We start from the raw sequence: 24,383 nt of genomic DNA, 5'->3' as shown, positions 1-24,383 counted from the left end.
GAGGGCTGGAAGGGGCCGTCGCTGCCGCCCGGGTCCGCCCAGGCCCCTCACCGAGCCAGGAGCCGCCGCGGGAGCGAAGGCCGTTTCTGGCGGGGGGCTGCAGGGAGGCTTCCCCCTACAAGGCAGTCGTTTTCACAGAATTTAAGGAAATATTATTTTACATATCCCCCCCCCGAGAAGGTGAACGAAAGATGTAACGGGCCAGAACGACAGCAGTGAGGAGGAGGCAGCCGCGGGTTCAGTGGTTTATTTTCTCCCGCCCAGTGCAGTACAGGAGCAGCTACAGCGACCACTGGATGCACCGAAAGCTTATTTACAGGGAACACCCGTTTCAGAACACTACCCTTTTGTTTCCTGCTTGTGGCACACAGAATGACCTAGTTTTTTCACAGAAATGATAGTTCTCCGTTCAGGCAGCAGGAGAGCCGCTGTGAATTACGTTTCTGGCTTTGGCTCTATTTTAAATAAAGATAACCCAGCTGGGTTCCCACAGCCCCTTTCCCCTGGGTCTGAGGTGAGAGAAACCACACCGAGAGCTTCTACCCCTTCCACATGGCTCTCGCTGCACCCAGGGACTCCACGCAACATCTCTTCTGCACAAACGCAGCCCAAAACCATTCAAAGCCCACAGTGCAAGGAAAGTCACTCTGCCTCCAGCAGCGCCTGCCCACTCTGTTTACTGGCACCCAGCACAGGCACTAAGCAAGGCAGCTGTAACAGCATATAAAATCAAGGTCCATACCCTGATGAAGGTACGGACAGACACAGAAAGCAGACACAACTCCATTTGTCAGGTGGAAGAGCCAGGGACGTCACAAACTGCTGCAGAAAGATGTATGCATAAAAATAAAGGGCTGTTCAGAGGCTCTGCCCACCGCTTTGCCAGCCCACGAGTGTTTCCAACACGGGTACGTCACAGCAGGTGCGGATTCTACTTCATAAGGCTGACAAAGGAAGAAACAAACACACACCACCACAAACTGCGGTCACCTCGCTGGTACAAAGCTACAGCGGATTTCACTCCACCGTCTTCTCCATTCCGAGTCTGGACAGCTGTCCGTCAGACACTTCCCCATCAAAGGCTGCAAATGGGTGGGATACACTGGTGTCCAGCTTCTCAAGCTGTTTCTGCCCACATGCTCTAAAGGCAATTTATTTTCCACATTGTTACATCAGCAATGTGTTTTTATACGCAGATATTTTACTGTCAGGTGATTACATCAAAGGCCAGCTAGGAACCGATTGAAAAATGTAGATTTATCTCCACCACTTGGTCACTGACCTTACAAACCTCTCGGGCAACATGCCTGCTCCGTATTTCACACCGCCTCCTGGAGACGAGGAGCGCAGCTAACAAGCAGCTGTCAGGGCTGCGGGCTTACAGACACCACCAGGAAAAAATTTAGAGTGAACTGAGCTGGGGACCCACCCAAGTCTGAAGTCCCTCACCACCAGAGAGACAGAGCAAGCCTGATGTCTGTAAGGGCTGAGGGCACGCGGCAGAAGACCCACAGGGTAAAGCGCCCTGAATCTGTGGTGGTTTGCCAGACCCCTGGTAAACACAGCACCCAAGCCCTCCAAAACCCACCAGGATGCAGCGAGGCTGCACCTCAGACACTGCACTGCAGCGGAACAGAGCTCTGCCAAGAGGTCTGGGAGGGAAGCAACAGGAGGTGAAGCCATACCAAAGTTGTTTTTTCCCCAGGAACGCATCTTGTTCGTGAGGAGCAGCGCAGAAGCATGAACCAAGGCACGCAGGCTCCAGTGGCAACCAGCACCATCACCCCCAGCAAAGGCAGGACTCGTCAGACAGGACAGGGTCGAGTGAGAGCGTGCCAAAGGTGGGACTGCCAAGACAGGAGGTCAGTACAGGAAGAGGCAGTAGTCAAGGTGTGAAAAATTCAGTTTTGACAGGTTTAGTGTGCGTTTGTGCTGGGGTAGGGTTGAACTTTTTGTAAAGAAAGCAGTGATGTGCTCACACCAGAGACTGAACAGCTTTCGATGAGCCAAAGATTCTGGTATTCAAGCAAAGGAAAGATGAAGATCAGCAGCTGGGTTTTAGCCACAGTTTTTGCTACAACAAAGTCAGGAAATGGTCATAGCACAGGTAAGGGCAGAAGTGTCATAAGAATTTAGATAATTTGAAAAAAAAAAAACAAAACAGAAGTTACCATCTCTTCAGAGACAGTTCAAATGAACTAACACCTTAAAAGCACGGAAGATGCAAAAACAATGGGTAAATATCTATCCATTTTTCATCATATTCACAGATACTACCAATTCAAGCTTGGGAAGACTAGAATACAACTGCTGTAAGAAAGAGTAAAGAGAGCACAGCATGGATGACCAAGGAGATGCTACGAAAACGCAGCAGATGGCTGTTGCACCATGGCATGACTCTCTTGCACCTCCAGTTGAAGAACTCCTCTGGCAGACTGCATCTGCCCTTCGTTCACAGGTGTGCCTCTAACAAAAGTCCAGAGGCTTAATCAAGATGCAATAGCATAGAATAAAAGAAACACAAGATGTAAAGTGCTCGATGATGGGGAGGAACACACCTACCAATATTTTGTCAGTGTTCCTGTTAGAGATGAAAGCCCGGAACCAGAGCAGCTTCTAGTGATGGAAAGTCAGTCAGGGAGAAGAAAATGAGCGCTCCCAAACGAGAGGTCTGCTCTCCTCTCCAAACAGCTGCTCACCAAGCACAGAGAGAAACTGGTTCACACATCTGCGGATCTGGGGGAGCTGGTGAGACCCCACCGCAGCTTAGTGCTCCCCTCCGGATGCATCGGCAGAGCTGAAGGAAGAACACCGTTCTCTACCTGCCCTCTTCACACGGGGCAAAAACGGGGTTCTGTCACAGCAGAGAGAATTCCTGTGCAGCAAAGCTGAATCAGAAATAAGTTCCAACTGGCTTATTTCTGTGATTTTTGGCTTATATCTGGGATTTTTAAAGTTAGCTGGTTAAGGTAGCACAATTCTGTTACTTCTCATTATATAGACATTGTCTAATGTTTACCTTTCCTGCAAATGCAGAATTTAATTATTTTGCCATTGTCTCTTTTATCCTTCTCCTTCCTTCAGTTACTTTCAGGGTGGTTAAAAGGTGAAGACTGGAAGCTCAAACTACATACTTACATATACACTTATAATTACCCTTAACATGCTGCTTCCCTATACATGCTGTCAAAGAAATTTTGCTATTTTGGATTTCTCAGCTTTAGCTGTTGCGAAGAATATAACTGTTTGGCAAGCACAGGTTTATTGTGTGCCATCACACTGAACTGGAAGTTGTCAGCTCTCCCGCTCAGCTCATTTCCCAAAGTAAATCAACACTAAGAAAGCTGTTGCAGTAAATGACTGTTTGTCTCAGCCTGCAGCTCTCCTCCCCTTGATATCAAACAGACTTTAATATGCCTTTGCCACTTCAGGCAGCATAAGTGGGATATAGCACGACTTTAGAAGTCTTTTTGATGGAATTCACATCTATTAGAGCTAAAGCTATGCTTTTACAGACTAATAGCTGTACTTTTGTGTTTGATTTGAGAAATTGGTGAAGAGCAACTCACATCAGAAGGGATGAAACAGATAAAACACTTGGTGCAAATACTTAAAAAGGGATCTCGCAAGAATTTGTCTGGAGTAGAAACCAACTGGAATAAGGCACACAGAATCCACAAGCTACCAAGAACCACCACCACAAAAAAAAAAAAAAAAAAAAAAAAATGGAGTGGACTCCTTGCCACTCTGTGTAAACCAGGTGGACACAGAAGAGATGAGTTTCTACCAATATAAACACATTCTACCCACTACATCTCTTTCTTGTTTTACACTGCCCACTGTACTTTGTAGCCACTGATTTTGACTGTGCTAAAATATAAAACACTGTTTTATTTCTGTAAACCAACAAAACCTCTGAAGTAAAAAAAAACATTACATATGATTACATATAGTAAATAAATTTACCAAAAAGCCACCCCTAACTCCCCAGACAATACTCCTTTAATACATTTGGCACTTTTACCGTGCTTCACTAAGTACAACTTTACACAGTACCATATGCAATGCTAAATCCTAAGTGAAAAAAACCTTACAGTGTTCATCCTATCAGGGGGAGAAGGGAGGGATGGACACAACAACAAAGGACATCAATAAAAATAGCTAGCCTAGATCAAATGTACCTCTCTGTCGGGGAATTTCATAGAAGACGACCTACCCCTTATAACTTAACACCAGGCTCTCTTCCTGGCAACCAGGACTACAGGTTTATGCTGAATACAATCTTATGTTCAAATACGGAGATAAGCAGCATTATCCCAAAACCCAAGAGAATCCCAGCATTCTGTAAGAGGAAATATCCCCAGCGGCTGCACCCGTGATCGCTGGCGTCGTTGTGGAGCATTTCAGGCACCTAAACAAACAAGAAAGCGTTACATGCTTTTTTAACCGAGAGGCACTCAGGCAGTAGCAAAGTCTTACTCCTCCAGTCTTCTCTGTTGACTGCATTAATACTACTTGAATTCGGTATCACTCAACACGAACAACATTATCAGAGTCTACTTTCATATTTAGAGACAGAGAGAATCTGTAATGTTCTAATTACTGTTTTCATGATAATTACGGTGATGTTTTAATTGTATCCTGAGTAAATGGTTGGCTTATTTACCAACTGATTTAATCAAGCCCCACCAAGAATTTTATTAACAACAGTTAAGCTTTCATGAATATTAGTTAAGCTTTCACAAACATCCACCAAATACTCTGTACTTCTGTACAAATGTACTTCTGAGGTACAGTATAGGTTTTAATACAATTTTAGCTTCATCCCAAGAAGCAGTAATGATCTACTGCAAAAGCCAAAGTACATTTGGTGGCGCTGACAGCATGCAACTTGCAGTCTCACCGGCTACCTACTATACTAGCCACTGTCAGAAGCAAATTTTTTATTCTACTCCTGCTATTAACTGCCTCTGTTTAACAACTAAGGGAGAAACAATCTAAGTAACAACAATCTTCCACCTCAACATTTAACTGAGCACTTAACGCTGCGTACTCAACAGCACCTTTAAGCACACAAAAAGTTCACTGAGGGAGAAAAGGTAGAAGAAGTTATTTTGAGATCAAAATATAATTTGCATTAATTCTAATTAAACTACGTTACAGAAAATTCACGTAGAACTAGCCACTTACCATATCCACAAGAGCCACATACATGAACAAGCCAGCAGTAAGTGCAAATATCCACATGGAAACATTATCTGCATAATGACCGATAAGAATGCCAGTTGCCATTCCAAGATAGGCCAGCATAGCTGACAGGGCATTATAAAGCACAGCTTGCTTGACGGTCATACCAGCTTTTAGAAGTACAGCGAAGTCTCCTACAGCAGGGAAGAAAAACAAAAGAAAATTTTCATCCTCAGGTAACTATTGCAGTATTCATCAGTTCTCTTCTGACTTACAAGATGACTCTGCTGTTTTTATGGTGTCGCCTGCCTTATTTTATTCCTTCACAAAATTAGAAATCACTGGGGGACAAAAAATTAGAAAGCATACATGAACAACACAGTAGCAAATACTTTAACTTTTTAACTTTAAGGTCTTAGGATTTTTTGGAAGAAGTAGCTTTTAGTATAGTTTGTATTTAAGCCAACGCTGTAAGATGCTGAAGTACCTGACGCACGAATGTTCTGAAGAATTTTCTAGGATAAAATATTCCCACTTAATTGCATAAAGCAATGGTGATGATTCCATTTATTATCCTGTAAGTCTCTGTAAATAATTTCTTTAATTTCTATAAGTGATCCTTAACCTCCCTTTTTTACTTGGAAGAATGATAGATTACCAGCTGCCAGAAACAGGTTTTCTATCACTCAGAATAAAAATCTGGTTTAGATCTAACTTATCTAAACAAAAATAGTAAAATCATATAAGCTTATTATTTGGAAATAGAACTGTTTCTATATAAAAATCTAAGCTATCTCCAGTTAAACAAAAGCAATCTTCAAAGCCAGGTGGAGTAATTTGTTACAACAGCTCTTCCAGAATTAAGATGAACTGGTATGTTACAAACATTATTGAGAATCAAGAAGAGAACGATCCGATTTCATCCCAGGTAACTTCAGCTAGTTCCATTTGTTTTAGTATTCCTATGCCACTTCATGTCCTCTGTTAAACAGGGTATTTCTAGCAAGTTTTCTGTGCTAGTTAAACAAGCATGCTTTAAATTTAAAAATATTTTCCTTGCTTCCAAAACCAACAGAACATTTGAATCTAAATTATCAGATCCATAACATGATTTTGTGTATTTGTAGTAACAACATTTAGTACATGTAATTAATACAAGTTCCACAGTTCCTGTGGAATTTATATTAAGATGAACAAGACTCAATTGTTCATCTTAATTTCATAAAACCAGGTATGTTTTCTCCAGAATAATGTATTTCTGTATAACACGATTGTACAGGCAGACAAATATTTCCAATTGTTTAACAAACAGTTTAATGTATATGCATGTGGGTTTACAAGCTCCATTAAATGAAATGGAACATTCTACTTTCTAGGGAATTAACCTTAAAAAAGTGCAAGAAAGCTGTTCTTTCCTCATTCTGTACACCAGGTATGATTGTGGCCATGACAGCTAAGAAAGAAACACCAGCTGCACATTCAAAATGATTCGACAATTGGAAAGCTCAGCTTTATTCCAAGTTAAACTAAGCAGTTACGTCCTGTTTTCATGAGCTCCCCTGCAAAAGGGCCAAATACTAAACTTACAATGTAAGACACATGCGTTCCCATGAGAAATTTTGGTCATGAGTTTAAAATCACTTGAGCTTGAAAGACAAAGAAATCTTTACTAGAAATAGTAAGTAGTTCCAAGTTTAATGTCGAGCTACAGCGGTTTTTTGCAAGACTTAACGAAAAAGCAGAAAATGTTATCTGGAAAGGAGTTCGACTAATTGTGACCTTCCTTTCAACAGGACAAGCACAAGAATAAAACTAAACAAAGATGTGAGAAACGCAAATTTTGACATGCATTCTCCTGCAATTCACAATTTATGTTGCTAAGGAGAATTAAAAACTATAACTGAACTATACAGAACAAGTTGTAACTGCAAGCAACACTGAGCTTTAAACAAAGTAGCTGAAATACTTAGATTTTTTTAAAAGGAAGATTAATTGAACTATTACAACATTCTTTAAATAAATTACAAGTATTCCTGAGCAGACAATCTGAAACAGACAGTTTCCCGTGGCACAGTAAAATCTGATCAGAAGAAAATCACAATTCTCCAAAGTGCACCTGTAAGTACCTAGGTACTGCAAGACATGGAAATATTGGGGTCTTACCTAGCTCATGAGGTAACTCATGGCAAAATACAGCCACAGAAGTGCTTAAACCACTAGATAATCCTTCAGTAAAGGCTGCTCCTATGAAGAAACAAACAAAACAGAAACCACAAACCCAAAACATTATGGCATATTCAGGCATCAAGTGCAGAATCATTGTTGCATATGTTCGTATCAGATTAAGACCTATTAGTTTCACTCAAATTTTTCTTATGCTTGTGGAAGCATTTAAAGTTTAATTGAACAGTTATGATTCATAAGTTTCAAAATCAGAAGCAACAAAATCCTCCAATTAGTTAAAGCAAACCAAATCTCACTATCTGAATTCCAACCAAAGCCCAACACCTTTCAACAACACAGTCCTCCCACAAAACCCAATAAACGGAAATAATGTCCGAAAAGACACTCTTTTTAAACGTACAAAGGGAAGAAGGCAGCTCAGCTGCCTCTGAGGGCCAGGCACTGGAAAAAGGCAAGCAAGCTCAACAGTAAGTGAGGCTGCACAGTCATGTGAAACCAGCAGTGAAAGATTGGCGAATGCTAGGCAGCTTGCACATACGGTGAGCTATTATACATTAAGTGGGGGGAAAAAAGACCCTACAGCACTCCCTTAACTAGTCCAACAGCCCTCATCTTTCTTGTTTCCCCCGCTCCTCCTGTTGCCTGTTATTTTTCCTGTTCGACAGCAGCTGAGGAGGAAGCAGCACACGGCAGGCCGAGGAGCTGAACCACAGCTCACATTGCAGAGGAGGTCCCCAGCAGCCTAGGAAGTCCCACTGAGGGGTGCAGCAGAACCACGTCCAGCTTCCCCTTCACCACCAGGAGCACACCAGCAAACAAGAGGCTGCCCATAAGCAAAGAGCCCCTCAGCCCTGTCACAGCAGCTGGCATGCAGGGGACCCAGGAGTACTGCTCACAGAAGGAGAGCTACAACAGTGATGAGACCACAGGAGATCATCCCCGATCTCTGCCGGGGCTGCCACCCCCAGTACTCCAGCAGCCCCTACCCAGGTGTAACTCCTGACGGCAGACACTGCCATCCAGGTCTTCACCTGCAAGAAATGACCGATGCTCCTCCTTGCAGTGACAGCAACAGCAGCCTTACCTGTGGGGTACATGCTGTAGCACCTGGTGAAGGAGACGCAAGAAATAGCAAGCAGGCATCTTTGGTTGAGGGGTAATGAACAGGTGATTGAGAAGGTCTTCAGAAGAGGTTCTACAGAGGCAAGAGCCAAAGGCCCTTCAGACTAAAGAGGAAGGCAGGACCAAGGCAGCACTGGAAGAGGAAACAAACTTCCAGATGGGTAAAATCTGGCAATCGTGAAGCTTGGCATCAGGAAGAACCCTCCATCCCCAGCATATTTGCAGGTGCTAATCTAAAGAACATGGTCATGATCCTAGCAGCAGTGGGAGGATAAATGAGTTCTGCCCAGCCTAGAACATTTGCTCAGCACATCAGATTAGGGCCAGCAATACAAAAAGACAGGAAAGATTTTTAGGGATAGGAGATTCCCTGCCATGCAGGACAGAGGGCAGAAGCAGACCTGCCAGCCAGAGCTACTGCCTAGGGAAGCCCATTGCTTGCCTAGAGCCTGCCTTGACGATGCTGTGGAGACACCACCAAAGTTCATTTGGCCTGTCACGGATAGATACAGACTGCCTAGAAAAGACAGAATGTGTCACTTCCCCCCCCCCCCCGCCCCATACCTACATAAAGGAGTTCCTTGACTGCACAGAGCTCCAGCATCAAACTATGTATGAATGCAGATCCTTGAGCCTATTGAGTTTCTTGGTCAAGATCAGATTAACGCTAGGAATATGGTTATAAACTACATAACCAAGGAAAGGTGGTGGATAAGGCTACCTATGAACAACCACACAAGACATCACCATTCACATGGGAGCTTTCAGATGGGAAGGTAACAGCACTGGGCACACAATCCAGGATGTTCCTTAATTATGTTGGCAATGGTTTCCCAATACAAATGATAGAAGAGCCAGCCAGGATTAGAGTTGTACTTGACCTGCTGCTCACACACGAGGAAGAAATGATGGCAAATACAGCAAAAAATGGCATCTGGAGCTCCAGCGAGCATGAGGTAACCGAGTTCAGGATACAGAAGGAGGCTAGGAAAGGAAGAAGCAAAATTAGGACTCTAGATCTTAATGAAGCGGACTTTGGACTTAGGCAATGAATTTCAGGGTAGAATATCCTGGGAATCAAAGGGGAAAAAGTGCCCAGAAGAGGTGGCTGATTTATAAAGCACGCTTAATAGAGTGAACAGATCAACTACCCTGTTTGTGTAGGAACACTAGGACTTCCAGCAGAAGACAAACCCAGCTAAGCAGAGTGTGTCTTAATGAATTAAGTCTCAAAAAGGAAGCAAACAAGAAACAGAAACAAAGATTGGCAACAAGGAAAAAGCAGTGGAACAAAAAGGAGGAAGACCAAAGCCCAGCTAGAGCTAAGACTAACAGGACACCAAGGATAACAAGAAACAGTTCTACAGGAATACTAGCCGAGGAAAAAAAGTTCAGGAAAAATTCGGGTCTGTTGATGCACGAGGAAGGGGACAAAGCAGCAGACACAAAAAGAGGCCAAAGCACCACTTTCATCTCACTCTTCATAGACAAAGCCACATCCCAGCACGGTTCTAGAAAGAAAGGGACAGCAAACAGCAGAGAAGCAACAGTTTAGAGATACTTAGAACAAAATGGAAACGCTCAGATGCATCCCAGAATGGGACTCACCCAAGGGTGCTGACAAAAGTGACCGGAGTGACTGCAAGACTGCAGTCTACCACCTATGGAAAACCACGGCTACAGGAGGCCCCAGTGGAACTCTGGGAAAAGGATAACATTATTCCCATCTTGAAGAAAGGCAAAGAACAGGACTCAGGGAACAGTCAGCCTCTCACCTCAGTTCCTGGAAAGATCCTGTTGAATTATCCTCTTCAAATCCCTCTCCAAATGCTTGACCCAGCTTGGGGAAATAGCTGACTACCGAGATGGCAACAGCAGTGAATATAACAGAACTTGACTTTAGTAGGATTTCTGACACTATCTCCTACAGCAGTCTCATCTGGGAGCAGAGGAAATACAGGCTTGACAGACTGCACAATGGCTGGACTGCTGGGCTAACAGAGTACACCAGGACAAATACGGCAACCCATTTTCTTCAATATCTTCACTTACCTGGATGAAACAGACTGCACCATCAGCAAATTTGCAGATGACACGAAGTTGAGGGGCAGGAGGGACAAAGTAAGGGCTGAGCTGACACACTGAGCTCTAGAGCTTTAGACAAGAATGATCATGGTAAACTTGAAGACTAGGCCAACAGAAATCTTATGAAGTTCAAAAAGGAAGAGTTAGAAGTTCTGCACTTGGGGCAGAATAACCTCAGGCATTAGTACAAGGTAGGAACAGACTGGCTGAAATAGCAGCCTTTCCAAAAAGGACATGAGAATTATGAGGGACAACAAGTTGAATATGAGCCAACAGCGTGCTCCCATTGAAAGTATAGTGAGCCACACACTGGGTAGCCTCAGGAGAAGCAAGGCCATAAGCCTAAGTTCTTATTCCCCTCTGCTAAGCACTGGTGAGGTTGTTCCTGGGATTCTCTGTCCACTCTGGGGTGTCCCAGTTCAAGGTTGATACGAATACTGTCCAACAGAGGCTGACAAGATGATCAGAGCTCTACAGCATAAGGCCTAAAAGGTTGAATCTACACATATTTAACCTCCTTTTCCAATAGACTAAGGGGTGATCTAACAGCAGCTTGTAAGTACCTTTAATGCAGTCACAAGTATGAAGGAGCCTAACTCTTCAAAGTAGTGACAGACAACAACAGAGGGAGAGGCTGCAAGTCACGATTTGGGAGCTTCGGGCTGGATATAAATAAAACTTTCTGTATTAAGAGACCATAGGGCAACACTAGAAGAGGTCAGCTCCAGACATGGTGCAGTCTCCTCATCTGTAGAGGTTTTCAAGGCTTGGCTGTGCAAAGCCATGACTGACCCAGTCTAGTGTTCCCAAGAGCTGTTTCAAGCAGTGGGTTCGACCTGATGATCTCTAGAGTTCACCCACTTCTATGACTATTTGTGAAGTCCAATTCAGAGATGCACAGCATGCTAAGACAAAAGCTATTTTGACTTGAGCCCTCAGCAGGAGTGTTCTCCACTGCACTCTGAAACATTCAGTGGTAGGAGTCCACATAGTAATTAACAGGCAAGTAACAGGAGCTACTGCTACTTGACTAGCAAAAGAGGTTATCAGTGAACACCATCCATCTTTTCTAGGTATCATCAGTCTGTTTCCTCCACCTCCGAACACTGCTTTATAGTTTTGGAGTCAGATTTTGAGAGAGAGAGACAGGATAGCTACAGTTGTCTCCTAATAAGACAGGAGAATTCATCAGCATTCAATTGGGCTTTAGTTTCTGAGGAGAATAGATAAGTAGAGGAAAGCAGAGTTAATTACCCTCTCCCATGTCTGCATCCTCAATAATCTGTAAATTCCTCTCTACTACTGTCTCTATACAATGTTTTTACAGTTTTATCACTAATTACAGGAAAACTAAAAATACAAGAATCCAGCTTAATCACACATGCTAAATGTAATTTTGGGACCACAAAGGCAAGACAAAGACGACCTGACTGCCATGCAAAGTACCTATGTGGCTGACATGGCTGTATACTGTATGGATACATAGCAACCAAAGTACAAGCTTGAACAAGAATATCTATTTTTATTTTTCACTGCTAAAAAGATGTCTTGAAACATTAGGAAACTGAAGACTACATTAATATATCTGGTATTATCCCCTCTCCAGAAGCTGATTTAATAGTGTCATGGTTCCTTAAAATACACTTTTAAGACATCACTTCTCTCAAAAGAAAAAATATACTCAAGACTAGTGCAAAAATAGTATTCCGTCTTTTAGTTATTGAGTTTAAGCTACACAGAAAAGTTGAAATCACAGAAGATCATTTTGTAGAAATTAGATGCAACTATTCCATGTTTTAATAGAAAAATAAGCACTTTTATATCTTATCCCTACATAATCAGCATAACAGGTTTGAGGAAAAAAGTAACTGGTAGAAGCCACGAATAACAAATCACATGAAATGAATGAACTTCAGTGAAGGGTTACTCTGGCTAAAGCTATCTTCGCAGAAGCATTCACATCTTCATTTAAATACAGGTAGAATACTACACAAGTATCACTGGCGTTTTCACATCAAACTGATGTTTTTCCATTATGCTTTTGAGCATATCCAGAACTGAAGGAAACCCACATTTTCATTAGCCTGAACAAGCTACACAGCAGCTATTGCTCTCACTTGTTCAATAAGCCTTTATTAACCTTCCTCATACTTTTCCCTTCGTAACTATAAAGTCTAGCTCCTTCCCAAATCTCCCTAATGCTAAGCCGTAATTGATTCTGCCTGTCATTTATATGCAAATCCTCCTCCTCCTACCACATTTTCACTACTGATCTGCTCAGACATGTACATTCCATGCTCCAACTTTCAGAAAAAATGAGATTAAATCAGAAGGTCTCTTTTTACTTTGAATTGACTGAATCTGAACAACTGCAAATACTGCTGTGAGAAAACAGTTACTGGGTTTTCTCCTCAAAGAAGAATGAACTTGTTTCTACAATAAAATTTACAAAAGGACTGATACTGCTGAACTGACCCCAGTACGCTATACAAGCTGGAAATGAGTCCAGTACCTGCAGAGATTAGTCTTAAATACTAAAGTCAAGATTACAAAAGACTAGCATAAGAATTGAAGATTACTGATTTGACTTCACTGGCTATAACTTACTTTAACCTTTTAAGTTTAAAATACCAGTAGTCTAGCTTTCCTTCTAGGGAGAAAAAAAAAATTCCCAAACCTGACCTCCCAGCCAGAGGCCCTGAACATAAAATTCAATCTGTTATTTTTGTGATAAAGAAGTATCTTCACTGAACCATTGTCAAAAAAAGACTGAACAACTACAACAAGGGACAGGGACATGAACAAAAAGATGAATGTTCTGTTTACATGTAAAATAACTTTGTATCCCTTTAAAACTAAAAAAACAACCCCACAAAAATGGACTATTACACTCAACTTTAAGAACCAGATTGAATAGAGTATGACTAGTGTTCAAGAAAATCACTTTTTTTAAAATGCTTTTCCTAGAAGAGAGACTGAGCCCGTTTTGAGACTGAACCCAGCACATTGCGCATCTGAAGGAATCTACTTATGCTACACTCCTTTAATTGATATAGACACTCTTAATCCAAAAATCTATGCTGCATAAAGACAGCATATAGTGACTTTATCGGTATCTTCTCTGTGAATCGTATTTCTGACAAGTTCCTATCAATTAATGCCCTACTCACAGATCCCTAGGATACAAAAAGCAGCACAGACTTTCTCTGGAAAGTTAGTACAAGCAGTAGGAAGAACTGCAATGCTGCTCTTTAGCGGATGCAAGATCTGAGAATCTGGATGTGACAGGACTGCTACGCAAAAGTGTAAAAGCACCTTAGAGAACACAATGCCTTGGACCAAATTTATTTTACAGTAAAAATGAATGCATGCCTACCTCCCACAGCACAAAAATACACACGTATATTGACTGCCTAATCCATTTGGGTTATCTTCAGGCTAATGCAGACTGAAACCAGGGTCCCATCTTCCCACCCACCAGTGCTCTGGGGAAAAAACTTACACAGCATGTGTAACCAGGGGCCAGTACAGGCACAGTGAGATGTGCAAAGCATAGAACCTGACCTTGCTGCGTAAAACTAAAGATGGAAGAGAAAAAGAAAAAAAGAGCCAATGATACCAGTGGCCTCACTGAAGTGAAAAAAAGCCACAATTACTTTAAATGCAACCAAAAAGACAAGCTTGTCTTAAAAAAATTAAAAAGAATTGCTGAGCCCTTGCAGGCATCGAAATGTAAGTTCTGTTTTAAGTCCTAAATATTGTTTTATAAGCCTAGCTTTAGTTTTGAAAAACGCTACCTTTAACTTTGCTAAAAAATAGGAAATACAGCAAAGTTTACAGATTTCCTAAAGAAACAGAGCTGTAAGCACATAATTTCCATTTCATTTGTCACTGATCTCCAGGTTGTTTAACTGGGTTTTTCTTATTCATTCAGAGCTGCTGTCAGATAAAAGTTTAGACTTCAAAGATCCACCACTAATTAGTTATATTCCTAATAAGAGATAGGAAGACTTTGCTGTCCTCACATACAACAAAGCTGCAGTGTTCATGCTAACACTTACCAATTGCTAGGCCATCGCTAAAATTGTGCAGTCCATCTCCCATAATCACCATCCACGCCAGAGTTGCTATCCCAGCATCCTTCAGCTCTTCACGTGAGTAGCGCTGACTGTGACTGTGGGGATGATGGTTCTGATGATGATGGTGATGCAGAATATGATGGTAGTCATGGTGATGATGACTAAGATAATCTGTCTGTCCTAGAGTATCATGTAAGTGAGAATGACATTTGTTTCTACAGCCCCTGGATACATATTCATTGTCAACTTCCTCTTGATGAGAATGAGCTATCATCACTTCTTCTTCTTCTTGTACAGCTGGCTGCTGAGAAATGAAGGGCGACGGATCTTGAGAGTCTGTCCCTAGATAGCCCTCAGGCCCTGTTACAAAAACCCAGAATATAATATTACACAGCTTTAAAATCACCTAGGAAGCCACAATACAATAAACAAGTGATGCAGTAAAGAAGAAACTAGTAAGTCTAGAAGCTGAGACTAATACCCCAGCTACTTGTACCACAAGTTTTTTTTTCCGCCCCCAAGGGTTTTCACAACTTATTTTTCTTTAATCACATTTCTGAGACAACTCCCAATTGTTCAAAATAAGAAAAACTTCTAGTTTCTGTCCCCTACTACTGAAGCAGCCCCTACATTATGGCCACAAATGTCTTCTAAAAGGTAAAAAAGCTTTTAATGCAAGACCCAGCGCAACGTAAACTCAACAGCATAAGGCTCTATGTCCCAGCTTCACAGCATGAAGGCTGTTAGTTCAATTGCTTCAGAAAGACAAAGTGTGTGGAAAGCATGTGCCATTTATTAATTTTAGGGCTGAAGAATAAGAATGAGGAAGAGAATATGATATAGATTATTTTGGAAACTCCTGTATTTCATATAAATATAGGAACTTAAGTTTGAACAACTGAAAAATAAACACTCAAAGTCATCAACACTGACTATGAAACGTCCTCATATAAACATTAGTGGCACACCAAGGTTAGTTATTTTAACTAACTCCTAAAACTGGCTGAATTCTTCCCCTGCAATTAAATGAACAAATACATTTTTTTCACTGCATTACCAGCAACTCTCATTAATTGTAAAATTATTCTGAAAAACTGAACGCCTCTTTTGCCTACAAGAGCTAACAAGTATCTAGTGAGGTATGTTTTGGCTTACAGCATGATCATGGGGACACACGATCATCTGCAGTCCAAAGACTTCAACTAACCTCTAGGATTTTAGATTATCAGCCTTATAAATAAATAAATACTCAAACTAACAAAACCCAGACTTAAAATATACAGAAATCTAAATAATGGATCACACATATAACATCTAACAGTTTAAAAAGTGTAGAAGCCAGTAGGCACAGCTGTATTTGCAACAGGCATAGACAGAAGAGCTTCACAGAATGACTTCAACTTCTGTAGAAGGCTTAAGATTTCAAAACTGTGAGGTCGCTACTTCCAACCTATCAAACCTTTTTAAAGGAAAGCAGCAAATACAGCTAGTCCTCTACATATCAATGCACAGACGGGTTTTGTTTTGAAAATAATTCAAGTAGGTAGTGACCCAAGCTTCAGAAAGAAGCAGATCTGTGAGTGGCCACCAGTCAGGTGTTTTTTAAACAGTGGTGCCGCAAAATAACAACTGTGCAATATTACTGAGACTTACGATCGTCTGTATCTAACTTGTCTTCATTCGCTGAAAACTTCTTACTTTCTCCATCATCTTCATTTTTTTTCTTATTCCGAAAAAAAAAAAATACTGTAGTTACGAATATTTCACTTATTTTTCAGGATATACATGAGCAATATTATACTCACAACATTTACGCTGCCTGCACAGAAAGAGGACAACATGAAGGCCATATAAAGAGCGCAGAAGAGGAACATTAGAAACTCAGTTCTTCAACAGTAAGATGACAAAGGTTCCCTATGCTCCATGGAAAGAAAAAAAACACCACCAAAACCAAACAAATCCATATGCATAAATATCCCGCATTTTTGCATGAGGAATAAGCAGAGGGGTTCATCTGAGAAGTGAAACATATCAAATACTAAGTATAAGTTATTCCAGTAGTTCTTTTTCATTGTAATGTCAGTATAACGGTGGGGTTTTTTTTCCCTAGCACACTGAAGGAAAACCAAGTAAAATCTCCAATCGTTGCTCACTAACATCTGTATCACAACAATTTACTATCAGTGACTCAGTATCTAGAAGGGTATAATTAGTCTAAAAGGAAATCTATTCCCAGAGGCTGAGAGAAGGACAGAGGAAAGACTTGCTCCGCTTGCAACTCTTCACATCCTCTCTTGGCAAATAAATTTAACCAGAGATAGGGAAAGCAATCCAGTCACCCACAGTTAGTTTAGCTTCAGTATAAATCCCACAAACACAACCTGCCGTGACCAAAGTCAAGGAGCTTACATGGCACCTGCTCCAAGACTGCTGCCTTAATGACCAATTTAACAATAAAACTACACAGCAACTATCAGTCATTGTGGTAGCCTAGATATCAGCTATTTTTAAGGTAAGTAATTAGTAGTTTACTAACTGTCTTCAAGCAAAGCTTAAGATATCACCAGCCTTTACTGTATCTTTTTTTACTGAGCCACTTTTTACATCATTGTGTATTCCTGGCTACACTAGTCTTTAAAGAACTGTTACCAATAACTGGTGAGTTACCATCATTTATGACCTGCCAAAATTCAGTTATTATTTACCTTCCACAGAAAAACCAGTATAATAATCCGAAAGCTGTATTACTGTTCTTTTTGAGGGGAGAGAAAGGAAAGAAAAGAGGGGCTTGGCAGACTGCATTTCCAAATGGAACGCTATCCAACAAAGTCACTTTCTACAGTGTAGCTGGATGCTTCTTTATGTAAGCACTTTCTGCCACTCTTACCCGTTTTATGCACGTGCCCCCCTCAACAGGAGTACAATAACAGTACGAGGCCATTTATTTAATCCAGTATGAGAATTAAAATAATAAAACCAGTCCAGATAGTCATTTATATTATTGTTTTGGTATGTCAGAAGGAAGTCAATAATGAACAGTAACTTCTTAACTCACTGTTAAAACAAAGGGTGCAAGTGGCTGACTGCTTACTAAACAATTCACTGTGGTTTCAAGCCTGTACTGTATGGCTGGTTAAGGAACTACCTCAGAGCTCTTCCGTAAGAGGACCACAAAAAAGTTATCATGCAGTTTAAAAGTTTATGTGTCACTAATACAAATGAAATTACAATACTAATCAAGTAGCAATCACTATTAAATCCAGACAGATATGTGATACTCAGTTTTTTTTGTAAGTGTATTCAGAAATGAACATGCAATAAATATAGCTTCAAAATAACAGCTGCTCTACCTTTTTCTTCTTGTCTTTAAACTGCTTTATTAAAGTGATCAGATGCTCCACTAGAAACATGAAATACAAGCCTCCAAGCGCTGTAAGTCCCTTCCACGTAGAATCCAGGTAAGCACTCTCCTCTGTACTTTGAAAAACAAGATGTTTGAACGTAGAGCCTTTGTTCTGTTCAAGCAGAGGTTTTTCATGGTGATGGTGATGGTTTCCATGAGACTAAGGGGAGAACCAAATGGGGAAGTCATTATTATTCAAGAGAACTGATAACATAAGAAATACAGAAAGTATTCTTTATGTTCTTTTTTTCAAGTCTGGAGTCCAGACTTCACAATTTTCATAGGGTAAATGCTCCAGATACAAACTCAAACAAACTCAAACAACTACGAAGTCTGTTCATAGGAAGAAACGTTGCAAGCACTGAGAGCAGGCCTGGTATTCATCCTCTCACTTCAGCTACATGCATTCTGCTCAGAACAAGATGTACAACTGCCCCCACAAAAACTCCTGACACTGTCAAAGAATCTGCATTTTAAGTGGTAGTCACAGCCAGCACACCAATTGCCTTCCCATCTAAGACAGCTCATCAACATCAAATGCCTTTTTCTACTAGGAACTTTGCAGTAATTTCCTTTTTTAAAGGAAGTCTGACATTCTTCCCCTCATCACTGGCTACCGATATCTTCAGAATCAAAAAACTACTAGGATAACTCACTCACACATGTTTAGATTTACACAGCCTCACATAGCAAATGCAAAATTAACTGAAAGGAAAAAGAACCACCCGATGATCTGGTCTTGTTTAACATCAATGATCTGGATGAGGGGATGGAGTGCTCCCTCAGTAACTTAGCAAATGACACCAAGCTGGATGGGAGTGTTGATCTGCTTGAGGGTAGGAAGCCTCTGCAGAGGGATCTGGACAGGCTGGGTCGATGGGCCGAGGCCTACTCTATGAGGTTCAACAAGGTCAAATGCCGGGTCCTGCACTTGGGTCACAACAACCCCATGCAACGCTACGGGGTTGGGGAGGAGTGGCTGGAAAGCTGCCCAGCGGAAAAGGACCTGGGGGTGCTGGTTGACAGCCAGCTGAACACGAGCCACCAGTGTGCCCAGGTGGCCAAGAAGGCCAACAGCATCCTGGCTTGTCTCAGGAGTACTGTGGCCAGCTGGAGTAGGCAGGTGATCGTGCTCCTGTACTTGGCACTGGTGAGGCCGCACCTCGAGTGCTGTGTTCAGTTTTGTGCCCCTCACCGCAAGAAGGACATTGAGGAGCTCACGCTGGAACATGTCCAGAGAAGAGCAACGAGGCTGCTGAGGGGTCTAGAGAACAAGTCTCACAAGGAGCGGCTGAGGGAGGTCAGCTTTTTAGTGTGGAGAAGAGGAGGCTGAGGGGGGACCTTCTTGCTCTCTACAGCTACCTGAAAGGAGGTTGTAGTGAGGTGCATCTTGGTCTCTCCTTCCCTATGATTCTATGAATTACAGTCAGGATTGAGAATCCACCACAGGATCTGCAGTCCTTTTGATCCATCTTTTCTGAAAGCTGGAACAAGTTACCTTTGGGGAGGGGGATGGAGGGACTGTCTGTTTAAGAGCTTCAAGAAAGGCAGAAATTTAGTAATCACATTCCAATTTCATTGTCCGTACTACTAATAGCAACATATAACTCCAAAGTCTATCAAGTAATGTTTTCCCAGAACTTCAGAAACGCTTGATTCTGATAAAAAAATTACAATGGATAACCCATCAACATAAGCAGCTGATAACAGAAAACAGTGGATTATCTATTCCGTATTTAAAGTGTACAAGCAGTGATTTCCACTACCTATAAAGTTCATTAAACTGGAAAAAGAAAATAAAGAGGCAGCATTGCAGTAAGTGACTAAAAACATTTATGCCAAATTCTTGCATGCAAGGAACAAGGAGTGACTCAGCAGCACGTGTGACTAAGAACAGGAAACAGACTGAGGGATAATGGCATGAAGTTCTTACACTGTAAGGACTGTGACATGAATAATACAAACAGTTCCAAATGGGAAACCTTCCCATCAAACAATCTACCTTACAAGGCTGAGAAATGACTCATCAAATAGATATTAATTAATAAGGATTAACACTATCACTAAGAAGTACAGACAGGTGTGAAATTACCTGCTTTGAGATAATGAAAGAAATAGTAATTAATACTTACATGTGGAAGGAGATGTAAGAAAGCATCTCCACTCAAAGTCCCCACAGCCAATGCCACAAGAAAACTCAGAAGAAACTTGAAGAATACGCGATTCATCAGCGGTACCAATATAACGCCCAATAAGGAGAGAAAACTGATGACGGAGATGGATATAAAGCCACCAATCCAAGCTGGTAAAAAAAAAAGAAAAGAAAAAAGTAACAAGAATGAGTAACAGCTGGATGAGCTTTTATTTTCTTCACACTCCTGATATCAAACACTCCTGACCATTCAATTAATCGGATGTTAACAAATGCTATGCCAAAGATTTCCCTCTAGACATGGTCAAGCGCCAAAAGAAAACTACAAATTTCTTTCCACTTCAAAATGCATTTCTCAAATTTATAACCAACACAGATGAGTTTCCAGAAGCTTTCACTCCATGTTAAAAAAAACAAAAACAAACGACCACCTACCTATTTGCAGAGAGTAACTTTTTGGAGGAGTTTCCGTTTTTTCACTAGTTGCGTGGACTATGCAGTATTTGCCATCGATCTGATTAATAAGAGCTGGACAGAGGTAACTAAATTCTGTAGCAGTCAACAACACCTGAGTGCCTATTCCATGGGACTGCATCAGTTTTGACGCACTGGAGCACTGTGGAAAGACACTTATGTTAAAGATTAACTAGAAACAAAATACCATGGAAATATCTCAAGAAGACTGCATATCCCATTTTAATTGAAATGCAGTGGCACCACATGAAGACAGCTGTATCAACGGTAATTAAACACTCGCAACAAACCAATTTAGTAAGAACTATACCTCCGCCCCCCTTCTGGCCCAGAAAGCTAGTTTGGGAGTCCTGGTAGATGATGCATAATTATCACTTATTCTCAGCACAAGGGGGTCAGATGCTTCGCTGTGCAAACAGAAAAAGCCTAACACTTTTCACCAAGTTTTAGAGGCCATATAAGGAAGGACAAAAACCTTTTTATAGAAGCGATTACTATGGAAAGTCTTGTACAGGACATGTTCTACATACACCTCCTCCAGCGAAGGGTTCCCCAGGGCAGAACCTACAGTCTCGCTGGGTTTAAACAACAGCGGTACTTCTGCTCTGACTGTGCAGAACACAGTAACGGCTTGCAAATCCGGCACCGATGATCACCCGCCACCACACAACACCCGCTCTGAATCACCTGGCATGGCTGCGTACACAGGGACCCCAGAAAGATGCTTGCTTTTTAAAGCCTTTAATGGAGGAGGATCTGATTGTGCAAGAAAGCTGTCTACAATGCCACTATAGACTTTATCAGCACTAGTTTTTTACTGAAGTAACAGATAACATTTTGCGGCAATTTTTTTTACAGTTGGTCTCTACATGCAATCTTGAAGTATATGGGGATGAAGGGGGTTGAAGGAACAAGGTGCCAGTTAACTCCCTGCCATTCTACGCTATCTACCATAGGATTATCCAACACTTGGGAAGACACTTTGGTAAGAATGACAGTGTTCTAACCAGACTTTTTTTACTTTCACCCCATTATTAGGAAAACAAGCCATATTCTGGCTTTAAGGCAGAACAGCAAGTGGAGCCAACAGAAATTAGTAGGATTTAATAGAATTTACCATTCTATTCCCTTTTACTGAACATTTTACGTCAACTTACATTTATCTAAAATGAGAAGCAAAATGGTGATATAGTTACTCTAAAATTCTAACAGCATTCACTTATTTCCAACCCAGGGGAACATACTATTACTTTAGCTTTTTATTTCCTGGCCAGTCAGAGAAAACACACAGGTTCTATAGGCAAGGTCAACAACTACCACATACTCGCACAACTGTTTTGATGCACTTACACAGCAACAAGTTCATTTTAGAAAAATAATATTAGAGTGTTCATTTTAAAGTCACCTTGGGAACCTAGTATTTTCTTGCTGATTTTACAGGAAGAAAATGGAGTTTTCCTACAAAGTATTAAAAACTTTTCATATACTTGTCTGAGAACACAAGTTTTAAATGTAAAATGTTTTGCATTCTTAGTAATATTTAAAAATAATATATAAAGACATAAAACCAAGTGTATGCTTATACTTAATATAAATACACATTCCGGTTTAGGAAAAATTTAAAATAACTAGAGTGCACATATATTTTCCTCTGCGCTTGTGAAGGTAACATTCCTTCAAAACATTAAGTTTCAAGGAAAGTTGTTTGTGTGTGGTTTGCTATCAGCACTGTTACACTACAAAGCTTGTACCTGGCCAAGTGATAAGCACCTGACAAACAGGACATAACAACATTCCCGGTGGATCTGGATTCCCAAGAACACAACAGAATCAGTCTCACCTCTTGGGTATTTTGGTTTTTCAGTTTAGAATACATGTAACTTCCTTTTTCTGATTCCTTCAGAGAATTATGAGATTCATTTGCTTTGCTGTTAGCAAGCCAGCTTGCATTGCTGCCACCTGTGACATTAATGGCATTAGAGCTTGTCAGACCTAGACGAGCAACAGGCTTGACTTCTCCAGGTTGCACATTCTGTAACTCAGAGTGGCCACCCACAGGAGCAGCGATGATGGATGCCGTTATTTCATTAACGGTGTTCTTGCTGCGCACAAAGTTCTGCTGGTGTTCTGGTTCGTGAGGTTTGTGAGGCTCCTTTGAGCGGCTGTTCCTGTGGTCCTTGTTAGCATCAGATTCGTGGCTGGGACAAGCAGTCTTCTCGGAGTTTTTACTCAATGAAACGTGATTATGATGAAGGTGATGATCGTGGTCATGATCATGGTCATGATCATGGTCTATTTTAATCCTTTTCATCTTATCTATACCTATGTTCTGGAGCAGTTTTCTGAACCCTTCAATCGACAGAGAGTTGTTTTCTCCATAACGATGAAAAAGCTCTTGAAGGTGAAGCTTCTGTATCAGTCCTGCCAAGTCAGTATTAATGCCAGCTGCCTTTTCTGGAAAAGTCCTCTCTGACGCACGCACAACAGTAGCCGTCTCCACTCCACGATGGTAACTTTCACACAGCAGTATGGAAAATGACAGCAGGAAAGCAACCGATACCGCACTCTCCATGGTGGTTTCTTTTCAGCAGTGAAAAGATCTGGAAAGAAGAAGAAAATTTCAGCAGTTTGCATAAAACTGCTCTCACCTCCCTCTGTAACAGATGTTATTTCCTTAAACGAAAGAAACCCACAACAAGCCAAACCAAACCAAACCCTGCTCAAAGCACCAAGGAAGCAGGAGAAGAGCCATTTGTATTTCTTACACAGCCAGCCTTTCTCCCGGGTGCGTGGCCTCAGGCGAGCGGAGGGGCCGGCGCCCACCCCAGGGAGGTCCCCTCTGCTCGGCCCGGCCCCAGCCAGGCTCCCACCGAGAGCATCCCCAGGGCCGCACCCACCCGGCCCGGGCCCCTCTCCCGCTTACAGCAAGCCTTACCGCCTCACTCTTCGCAGGGAACAAATCGCGTAAGCTACGCGTTCCTGCTTAAAAATAAAACCACCGCCATTCCAGGCGTTCCACGCGAGCCCCGCGGCCACCCCAGCAAGGCCACGCAGCAGCCGGGCGCGGCCCCCCTCCAGCGAGCCGCAGAGGGCGGGCCCCACCCGGAGGCTCTCGGTAAGCTCACGGCCGGCCCGAACAGCGCGGCCCCGCCTCACCCAGAAGCAGCGGCTGCCGGCCCCAGCCCACCCGCGAGGCGCGCGGAGGGGTGCGTGAGGAGGTTACCGGGCCCGGCTCCTACCGCCGCCCGTGCCCACGCGCGCACGCCGCCCGCCGCCCCGCCCCTCTCCTTTCCTCTTCCGGGCGGCGGCGGCGTGCGCGGGCGGAGCCGCCCCCGGCCCCTCTGTCGGCGGCGGGCAGGGGCGGGCCCCCCGCTCCCCCCCCCCGCGGGGTGGGTCTGCAGGAGCCGCCCGGCTCGGCCCGGCCGCGGGGTGCGGGAGGCTCGGAAAGCTCGGGGGGCCACAGGCGGAACCCTGTGGGCCGGGCGGGTGGGAGTCGGGGGGGGGCGGGAGGAGGGTTCCTGTTAGAATCATGGAATCATAGAAAGTTTTGGGTCGGAAGGGACCCCTAGAGGTCATCTAGTCCAACCTCCCCGCAGCGAGCAGGGACACCTCTAACTAGATCAGGTTGCTCAGAGCCCTGTCCAACCTGGTCTTGAATGTGTCCAGGGATGGGGCCTCCACTACCTCTCTGGGCAAC

The 24,383-nt window shown here is 42.5% G+C and overlaps 1 protein-coding gene across 3 annotated transcripts; it reads right to left on the bottom strand.

Moving 5' to 3' along the window:
- Window positions 1-212: 212 nt before the first annotated feature.
- On the bottom strand, window positions 213-23,973 carry SLC39A6 (solute carrier family 39 member 6). Of its 3 annotated transcripts, none has more exons than XM_075416653.1 (10): window positions 23,622-23,973; window positions 22,527-23,286; window positions 20,648-20,828; window positions 20,193-20,362; window positions 18,008-18,220; window positions 16,311-16,380; window positions 14,640-15,017; window positions 7,351-7,431; window positions 5,191-5,381; window positions 213-4,411 (listed from the first exon to the last, which is right to left on the bottom strand). In XM_075416653.1, exons 2-10 carry the CDS (start codon window positions 23,256-23,258, stop codon window positions 4,259-4,261), a joined length of 2,169 nt encoding a protein of 722 aa, XP_075272768.1. In that variant the 5' UTR covers window positions 23,259-23,286; window positions 23,622-23,973; the 3' UTR covers window positions 213-4,258. The 3 variants fall into 3 exon arrangements, with proteins under 3 accessions (XP_075272768.1, XP_075272769.1, XP_075272770.1); XM_075416654.1 differs by having other exon boundaries at window positions 23,843-23,973; XM_075416655.1 differs by having other exon boundaries at window positions 23,910-23,949.
- Window positions 23,974-24,383: the final 410 nt, after the last annotated feature.

This window comes from Opisthocomus hoazin, chromosome 3 (genome assembly GCF_030867145.1).
Source record: "Opisthocomus hoazin isolate bOpiHoa1 chromosome 3, bOpiHoa1.hap1, whole genome shotgun sequence".
NCBI lineage: Eukaryota > Metazoa > Chordata > Aves > Opisthocomiformes > Opisthocomidae > Opisthocomus > Opisthocomus hoazin.
This window is presented reverse-complemented; position numbering and strand designations above follow the sequence as displayed.